At 38.1% G+C, this 10,385-nt stretch overlaps 1 protein-coding gene across 1 annotated transcript; it reads right to left on the bottom strand.

Moving 5' to 3' along the window:
- Window positions 1-6,484: 6,484 nt before the first annotated feature.
- Window positions 6,485-8,026, bottom strand: KCNA10 (potassium voltage-gated channel subfamily A member 10; the record flags this gene model as incomplete). The annotated part of the gene is made up of 1 exon (XM_081949390.1): window positions 6,485-8,026. The coding sequence occupies one exon, from the start codon at window positions 8,024-8,026 to the stop codon at window positions 6,485-6,487; it is 1,542 nt and encodes a 513-aa protein (XP_081805516.1).
- Between the last annotated feature and the right edge of the window lie 2,359 nt (window positions 8,027-10,385).

Below are 10,385 nucleotides of genomic sequence, written 5' to 3'. Positions count from 1 at the left end.
CTGTGGGAGTGGCTTTGTGGGTGTGGCATGGCATGGCTTGGTGGGCGTAGCTTGGTGGGCATGGCAGGGGAAGGATACTGTAAAATCTCCATTCCCTCCCCACTCCAGCAGAAGGTTACTGCAAAATCCCCATTCTCTCCCGATCAGCTGGGAGTTGAGAGTCAGGAGGCAGAGAATAGATGGGGATGAGGCCAGTCAGAGATGGTATTTACCAGTTCTCCAAACTACTTAAAATTTCCGCTACTGGTTCTCCAGAACTAGTCAGAACCTGCTGAATACCACCTCTGATGGGGATGCTGCAACAGTTGTAAGTGTGGAAGATGATCTTAAGTTCTCTCTTAAAGTCCCATTGTACCTTTGAACGGTCACTAAAAGAACTGCTGTAAGTCGAGGATTACCTGCATAGTTCAATAGCTACAGTTATATATACAGCTATGCAGAAATATAACTGTACTGAATAATCAATAGAGCATAATTGCTACTTAGAGAATCTTGTAAGCAAGGGGGGGAAAGATTCCCAAGAGTACGGTTTATAAGACAATAATAGGCCTGTCCAAATTACCCCTTATTTAGGCATATTTCTTGGCTTATATACATTAAACACAAATGTACGCAAGAATAACCATCACCTTTAAAATTAAAATATAAATAATCCTTGTTTTTTATTCCTTTTGCAATAATACAGAAAGTTGTCAAATAAAGCTTAGATTAATAGTTGTTATTAAAAAACAATAGCAATAGCACTTAGCTTTATATACCTCTTCATGGTGCTTTACAGCCCCCTCTAAGCAGTTTACAGTCAGCATATTGCCCCCAACAATAAGGTCATTTTACTGACCTGAGAAGGATAGGAGTCTGAATTCAACCTTGAGTCAGTGAGGATTGAATTGCTGGCAGTTGCAGAATTAGCTTGAAATGCTGCATTCTAACCTCTGGGCCACCATGTTGTCCTATGCTAACTTGTTTTTCCAAATGCTTAAAAAAAAACCCATAGGGATATCATTTTACCATTTTCTCAGTTACCTGAGCAAAAGAGCTTCAACTCCTACTCTACTTAGTTTTACAGCATACTCTCTTTATGCTGTAGAACTGTCTAAGGGCAATATAAACACTTAACTCAGTTGAATGGCTGTTTCTTTCATTGTAAAACAGCCAATGAATTGATGAGATGAAACAAATTGAAGAGCTGTCTAAGTGACATAATAGTGTTCCCTGAAGAAATCTGGAAAATTTGGTTATAATTACAGTAATAGACCAGTAAGATTACCTGAAAGTGTTTAATTTTCCACCAATAAATAATACAGTATTTATTAACATTACTTTGGCCTCTAGTGGTCAAAGACCATATCTGAAGATGTATTCAATTGAAAAAATAGTTGGGATTAGAAAAAAAGGATCTCATAGCTGATTTATACACTGGTAAAGGTAAAGGTTCCCTTTGCACATATGTGCAAGTCGTTCCCGACTCTAGGGGGTGGTGCTCATCTCTGTTTCAAAGCCGAAGAGCCAGCGCTGTTCGAAGACGTCTCTGTGATCATGTGGCTGGTATGACTGAATTCTGAAGGCGCACAGAAAGTTGTTACCTTCCCACCAAAGGTGGTCCCTATATTTCGACTTGCATTTTTACATGCTTTTGAACTGCTAGGTTGGCAGAAGCTGGGACAAGTAATGGGAGCTCACTCCATTATGCGGCACTAGGGATTCGAAATGCCAACCTTCGGATCGACAAACTTAGCGTCTTAGCCACTGAGCCATCGCATCCCATTTATACACCAAGAGTCTTACAAATGAGAAACTTTCTCAAAGGCTTCAACAGATTGTCAATTAATATAGGAATTAAGCATTATAATGGGCATATCATAGCCATTTATATATATAAATAGCATACTTCTCATTTTTTCAGCACCATATTAAGAAACTGACTTGCTAAATGGATTGCCTGATTCTAACCTTTTATAAGACTAGAAAACTAAAAAATTAATAGCTACTTACAGGCCTTTGGCAAAACTCTTAATTCTTTTACCTTACTGAACCTATATAAGTTGGGTTTTCACACTGCATTAAACCATACTATATCTTTGTGGAGAAAGCACAATTGTTTTAGTTCATATTATATACTAATCATAAATCATAGTTTACTAACCACATGGTTGCATTCAGACGATATGATTTTCCAAATATTAAAAATAAATCATAGTTTTGCACAACATGCGAACTTAGTGTGGAAATAAGCACATGGATCTGCTACATATTGCTATTCCATGTAAGGTTATAGCCGTTGGGGTAATAGTTAAAGTTGCTGGATTAAAAAGCAGGAGACTGTGGGTTTTAATCCTGCCTTTAGCATAGAAGCCAGATGGCTGATTTTAGGACAGTCTCCCTCTTGGCACTAGGAGGAAGGCAATGGTAAGGAGCCAGCTTGATGTTGACCCAGAAACCAGGAGGTTATGACCTCTAGTCGTAGGCATGAAAACTGGAGATTTTGGATCAGACTCTCTTAGCCAAATTTACCTAACAGGGTTATTGTGGGGAAATAGGAGGAAGGAGCATTGGTTCCTTCACAGCTTTGAGTTTTATATGAAAAAAGGCAGAATAAAAAAAAATCTCTTCCAAAAATACTCTCAGGAAAACTGTGAAAAGCCGAGATTGATTTGATGGCAAAAATATAATAATAACTTAACCAAGCTGTTTGGAATTTAGCTGCTTGGAATAAATGGGCTGAATTTATGCTAAATCCCACTCTTCCCTGCCCAGGAATGACTTAAAATGGATGAATTTGAGATTTGCATTGGTTAAATGTATTGACAATAAAAGGCAACACAGGCCTAATTTTATGCCGGCATTGGAGCATTTCTTTCATCTGGTTTTAAGATTTAAACCAGGGGTCTCCAACCTTGGCAACTTTAAGACTTGTGGACTTCAACTCCCAGAATTCCCCAGCCAGCAAAGCTGGGAGTTGAAGTCCACCAGTCTTAAAGTTGCCAAGGTTGGAGACCCCAGGTTTAAACAGCATCAATTTACAAGACCTTCTCTAAATGGACTGAAAACAAAATTAAAAAATGAAACACAGGGAACAATCAGCATCCTGTTGTACTATCTTATTTTATCCATTGGAACTCCCAGTTCCGACTGAAGTCAGCCTGTATGTAGTCCAAGAAACCAACATATTTCTGACACACATCTTGAGACCTTGACATGGAAAGCTCACCTTTTTCCTTGCCTGAAGGAGAAATTACAAAGATAGCAACTGGGTGGATGATGGTCAATAGTTTGATCCACATGAGCGTTGATTCCTCTGATTTGATTTTCAAAACTTTCCTCTAGAGTGTAGACCAAGGCTGCAGCCACCATCACTACTGTGGTCTGGAAAGCATGTCAACAAGCCCAGAGCTGAAAGATTATGTGAGACCTCAGTTTAAGTCCATCTCTCTTTATTGTGTGTGTCTGTTGGGGTGGGGGTGGGGAGGTGGGATTGATTATTTGCCTCTCCTACTCTTATTTCTTTGCTTCAAGAGGTTATTTAATAATGGTCCTCTTGATGCTACTCTGTATGTGAAAGTCAGCACTCTCTATTCGTTCATGGTGGTTGCCCAAAGTGACTCCTTAGTTATATTTCAATTATGGTGTTACTTTTGGAAAAACTCAAGTTTTGCATCTTTGTAATTCAGAGGTCAGGTTTGTGATGTTGCACTGGTTTAATCTTCTGTTCTTCTGCATTGGTAGGCTATGGATACATGTGATTTAAAAATCCCAGAAAATCAGAAGAACAGATGGCTATGTGTCACCACCATTTCCAGATATATTTGCCTTGCAGATTTATTTATGATGTGTTTGGGTAAAGGAAGCATCCTGTAGCAGATGCGTAGGTAGATTTATCTGGATAACAAATATTTCTATTGACCTTTTAAGAGGAAGTTTCTATAGATAAGACGTTTCTCTGGATCAGTATAACAACGTTGAAGTGTGGATATTCACTATCCTAAGTATTTTTTCCCCACAGCTGTTCATTGAATTTGATAAGGCTTTGTCTACTTCTACAATTCTATAATCAGTAAAACAGCTTAAACTCAAACATAATGCAGTAGTAAGGTGGACACTATGTTTGCCATTCCCTTCTTTTAAAAATATTCATTGAGTTTTTGGTGTTAGGCTGACCTTTGTGTATTTGCTTTCAGTATATACTTGACATCCAACAAGGCATTTATTTTATTGTTATTGTTTTTAAAGTATATTTTTGTAATTTAGAGGTGAATTAAATAACTTGAATGCATGACTCATCATTGCATATTTCTAAACAAACTTGAAGTATATAATTATTGTTGTTGTTATTATTGCAACTGGGCATCTTAAGAAAAATATATCTGTATCGACCTACCCATAATATATCTATCTGTGAATAATGCCAGGCTGCTAATCATTTAAATCTAAATTCTAAATACACATCTGTTGTCTTCTGAGGGTTTTACCATCTTGTATGGGAAAGATTCCCAGAAGATTGAAATAAAAATGAGGTGGTACGAAAAGGAGATGTTTTTGTAATTATAATTAGAAGGGAAAGAAGACACCACAGAAGCAAACCACAAATTCCAGTGCAGTCTTTCATATGAGACAGTTTTATACCCATGGTATTTGTTTCAGATTTTTGCTATTTTCCAGAGTACATCTGAATTAGAAATATTCCTTTAAAGAGAAATATATTAATTTTATTCCTTCCATCTTAATTCATCTCCTAAAAACAGCTTAGATGGCTACTGGGCATGTAATGATCATTGGGAAAATCTATCATTAACAGCCTTGCTGCCAATCAATTTCTGATCAACTGCAGCCACCATAATTGCCAAATTTATTTATGTTTGCAGCTACAGGAGGAGGCAGTGTGTGATTTATAAAAGTACTTGCAGTGGTGTGCATATAGTTCTCTATCTTACCATCTTCCCAGTTCTCTGTGGGCTGGGAGGAATCAGAACTTGGAAGAATTGGTTACATGTAAGAATAGACAGCATTAAAGCACGGTAAGTATTCGTTGAAGTTAAATAAATCATGATGGCACAATAAAAGAAATAGGTTAAGGGACTAAAAAGAAGCGTGGCTGCAAAGGCTTTTCGTGCAGCCTCTTTTGAATTTATTTTACTTCTGACTATCGCAGAAGATTACTTCCATGCCAATTTCTACAATGTCTTCATGAACATAACTCTCTCCGTCAAGAAATGACAAACGTGGTTCTCTTTTTCAAGGATAAATGTGCCTGATTGAAACAACTTTTTAGTTTTTGTTAATATTAATTTTGTTTGGCCGCAGGCAAATGTTCAATGCTTTTAACTGTCCGAAGACTTGACATTTATGGAACTTACATGTATTTTCCTCCAAAGAGGAAAGGAAAATGTGAAATGACATGTAAAACAGCTGGTATGTATACTGCAGGAAAGAAGAGGTCTATAATTGACTGACAGCATGACTGTATACATGTCTACTCAATTAACCCCCTAGATAAAAATGTACAAAACTGTAACCTGAGAAGGAATGTCCAGATGACTCAAATAATTGAGCAGAAACAAGGACAGGAGTAGAGATTATGGAAGGGTTGAGAAAAGCAGACATGAATGAATGTGGTGGGCTGTAGGCTAAATTTCTGCATCTTTCCTCTACCTGGTTCTCCAACAGGCAGGAGATCAAGAAAGTCAGATAGTGACCAAGGTGATCAAAGCCCCACCCCAATTTTATTTGCATTATCAAACATTATATATTAGGTTGGATTAATTCTTTGAAAAGGCTCATTTAAATCATTAAGATGATAATTATTTCAGTGAGAACACTTAAGAATATATAAGACTACATCCTACATATGATCTCAATTATTTCATTAATTATTATGCTCATATTTTGTTCTGCCAGATATTTAATCTGGATTTAGCATTTTTATCCACATATTGAGTTCTTCCCAAACACCAGGGATATGCAAGTATGGGATCAGTAGCACTGAAAGACTAAGAAGAAACAACAGGAAACAGTTCATTGAAAATGCTGTGTCAGTCAGCCAGTCAACATGCTACAGTATGTCAGTCAATTGCCTCTATTAATTCAACTTTGGCGCTGTTGTAATTCTTCCAGACCTTCCCATCTGCTCCATCTGGACTGACAGTTATTAAAAGAAGGTGTGAGAATCAGGCAGCATTACAAGGTAGCGTGTTTTTGAAAAGAAATGATACACAATTCACAGATTCTTATATTAGGAAGCCACTGATATCCAAGCAAACAAGGAAGAAACCAGAGTGATAGATTACGAAAAAGAATCCGAATGTTAAGTGACAGAAAAGGAAACCTATTTATTTAAGAATGTCACAAGATATCAGAAAGTAAAAATAAACAACTTGAAAACCAAAATTATGTTATTTAAAGAGAGGGGAGAAGAATTACACACTGTGAGGCATGATATAGCAGTCAGTCGGTCAGTCAATGTCCCTTAATTCTGTCAAGGTGTGAGTGTTCAATACTTTTTTTTCTTTTCTTGAGAAAAGTTTTCATCTGTGATATTTAGGGAATCTATACTCCCATGCCCTGTGACTGCACTAGTTAGTATTTTTTCTATTTCTCTAGGCAGGACTTGTCTTTCTTCGTTTTCTGTCTCCCTGTGGTAGAAATAATTAAAATTGGACACAATGACTGGCACAGGCAGTGCAATGGTGAGCACCCCTGCTATAGCACACAGAGTCCCCACTATCTTTCCCCCCGGGGTGGTAGGGCACATGTCTCCATAGCCAACAGTCGTCATGGTGACCACAGCCCACCAGAAGCCATCAGGTATGCTGGAGAAATGTGACTGTGGTTCATCGACCTCTGCAAAGTAGATGGCACTAGAAAACAATATGACTCCTATGAAGAGGAAGAAGACGAGCAAGCCAAGTTCCCTCATGCTGGCTTTGAGAGTCTGTCCTAAGATTTGTAGCCCCTTGGAGTGCCGAGAAAGCTTGAAGATGCGGAATACCCTGACCAGGCGGATAATCCTGAGGATGGCCAAAGACATATTCTGCTGGCCATTCAGTTCATTATGTTGAATCAACTCGGTAGTAAGGGTCACAAAATATGGAATGATGGATACAATATCAATGATATTCATAATATTTTTGAAGAACTCGGTTTTGCTGGGGCAAACAATGAATCTGACCACTAGTTCAAAAGAGAACCAAATGATGCAAGCAGTCTCTATTATGAAGAAAGGATCTGTAAAAGCATTAGATGCCATAACAGCTTTGGTTACATTATTACTTTCGTACTTTAGCTCCTTCTCATCTCTGAATTCAGGTAAAGTCTCTACACAGAAAATAATAATAGAAATGACAATGACCAAAACTGAGACCAAAGCCACACCCCTGGCTGCACTTGAGCTTTCAGGGTACTCAAAGAGCAACCAGAATTGTCTATGAAAGTCATTGGATGGCAAAAGGGTGATAGGATCCTTAATGTAGCCTTCGTCTTCTCTGAACTGATCCATCGCTTCTTCACCAAGTTCATAGAAAGTGATCTCATCAGCAAAGATATCTATAGGAACATTAGCTGGTCTCCGAATTTTACCTCCAGACTGATAGTAGTACAGTATTCCATCAAAACTAGGCCTATTCCTGTCAAAGAAGTACTCATTTCTCATGGAATCAAAGTAATGTATTCTTTTCTCAGGGTCTCCAAGTAGGGTATCTGGAAACTGATGAAGTGTCTTGAGCTGCGTCTCAAATTTCAGCCCAGCAATGTTGATTATTACCCTCTGGTCACCCTCATCCATGCCCCCGTTCTCAGCCCCCAAGTGGTCACAGAACTCAGCGGACAATTTGGAGAATATTGTCTCATTGTTGGTGTTCTCATTGTTGATGAGTATTCTCCAGTTAGACAGAAGGCTGGCACAGCTGGAACGCCCTTTGCGCAATTGCTCAGCAGCATTGAGGTCACTTGAAAAACAAGGCTCTTCCATTATTTCATCAGTGTTGTCAAAATTAACCAATGCCACCTCCATTTCTTTCCAAGTGGACACATCCATCACATGGGAGCAAGCAGGTGAGCAGCCTAAATTCCCAGGTTAGATACCTGTAGGCTGCGTCTTTCCCACGCTATCTGCAAATGGAGAGGGAGAAAGGTTTATGTGTGTCTGTGTGTATGTATGTATGGGTGCTTTGCTTGCAAAGAATGAAATAAATCTGGGTTAAGGATACTTCTTCTTTAAACAAATTGAATAATTTTTCTAAAGGAGGATTCTAGTAGATATTTGGAATCCACATTTTGTTATAGGTATAGTTTTTCCAGCATAATTTACAATACCCAAGGTTATAAAGTTTTACAAAGACAGTCCTTGGATGGATACCATAAAACCATAAATTGTAATAACTTTACTGATCTTTACTGAGAACTGTAGACACTTGTTTCAAATGGAAAATTCAAAGTGAGATTACTGGAATAAGGGCCTTTTTATTTTGTATTCTAAATTCTGTCATGGCAAGTATTTTTTACTTCTTAAATTCATAGGATATCAAGGGATAGCCTGGGATAAGTAACAGAAGTTTACCCTCCATTATTAGTTTATAGTTCAGACATTTGCATATGCATGCATCCTTTTTATTAAGTAAGGGGGAATGGATTGCTTGTTTATGGGAAATACGTATCTTGACCACAAGCAGAAGTCCACATTTTCACACAATTAGTTTTGAGAAGTGGGTTTGTGGAGGTTCTGCTTTGGTCACTACAGTTCAAAAAAGGCTACAGTTTGCAGATGTTACAAACTGATGAACTGGTTCTTAGCATTAATACACATTGCATTCTTACACAGATAATTTCCAGGGAAGACTCACAGGGTCTACAGTAAAATAATAGGTTTGATAATTCAGTGATACCAGTATTTAACAAGCTTCTTAATTATGGAAACTTTGCAGCACTAAATTAAATACATTTGAGAAACAATTCAAGAAATCTATTTAGTGCTGGAATAAAGAACAATGGCAGATTTTAGAAACTGGAATTTTAATTTATTCCTTCAAATGTTGACTTGTGTAGAAATTCTGAAGTTCATATAAGCATTTTAAGCTCTGATTTTGAAAATCCATCTTTATCAGGACTATTTTGTAACTATTTTCATGCTACGGAAAATTCTGGTATTTGCTGTTTTCCAAAAATGTTTTGGGCTACCCTTTCTATAACATCTCATTACAGCGAAAGAGGCTGATGGGAACTGTGATTCTGTGCTGAACATAAGGCAAAACTTCCTAGTGAGTGTTTTGGCACTACGTTTAACACAATAACAGTTCCAATTTATTGGGCCATTTAGAGTCACAGCATTTTCCTTGCATTTTTCTCCCAGGAAATGTGTGTCTTCCTCCACATTACATGTTTACTTGTGCTGTGATTACAAAGGAAAATAAGCTTGTTCTTCAGCTAATGATACTAAATAATGCATATTCTCTCTGTGTAATGTGTTATGTCTTGTTCCTACAACTATTTGTATAACACTTCATCCAAAGATTTCAAGAGCCTTATAATTCATAAAATGCATGAATGAAACCAGCCATAATTTCCTTAAAAACAGCTTATCTGAGATGTTTTCCCACACTCAAGTAGCACTCTGGGCTATGAAAGCTATTTCAAATCATTGATGAAGATGTTGAAGAGTACTGGGCCTAAAACAGAGCCTTGGGGTACTCCACTGCATACCTCCCTCCATGTAGATGCAGTTCCATTGAGGACTACACGTTGAGTGCGGTTGGTCAGCCAGTTACTAATCCATCTGGTGGTGATGCTGTCCAACCCACATTCTTCTACTTTATCTAGTAGTAGGTTATGGTCTACCTTATCAAAAGCCTTACTGAAGTCCAAGTAAACTATATTGATGGCATTTCTCTGGTCCACTAATTTTGTCACTTTGTCAAAGAACAAAATAAGATTAGTCTGGCAGATTCTATTTGGAGCAGAATATCCCAAGGTAACAAAGCAAGGCTATACCACACCTATCCTTTGAAACAACATTCCCCACCCCTGCTTACCTTTAAGAGAGCCTTAAAGACCTGGCAGTTCCTACAGGCACTACTATTCACTCTATGACAGTGAACCTACTATTTTTGATGAAATTAAGTCTGTCTCCATCCACTCAGAACAGTCTTTTCTGTTGTTGCTAAAGGTAAAGGTTCCCCTTGCACATATGTGCTAGTCATTCCTGAACTCTAGGGGGCAGTGTTCATTTCCGCTTCAAAGCCAAAAAGCCAGTGCTGTCCAAAGACGTGTCCGTGGTCATGTGGCCAGCATGACTAAACACCAAAGGCACACGGAATGCTGTTACCTTCCCACCAAAGGAGGTTCCTATTTTTCTACTTGCATTTTCACATGCTTTCAAACTGCTAGATTGGCAGAAGCTG

Source organism: Natrix helvetica (genome assembly GCF_964273705.1).
Source record: "Natrix helvetica genome assembly, chromosome: 3".
Classification (NCBI taxonomy): domain Eukaryota; kingdom Metazoa; phylum Chordata; class Lepidosauria; order Squamata; family Natricidae; genus Natrix; species Natrix helvetica.
Note: the sequence above shows the minus strand (reverse complement) of the source record. Positions and strands in the feature narration are given on the sequence as shown.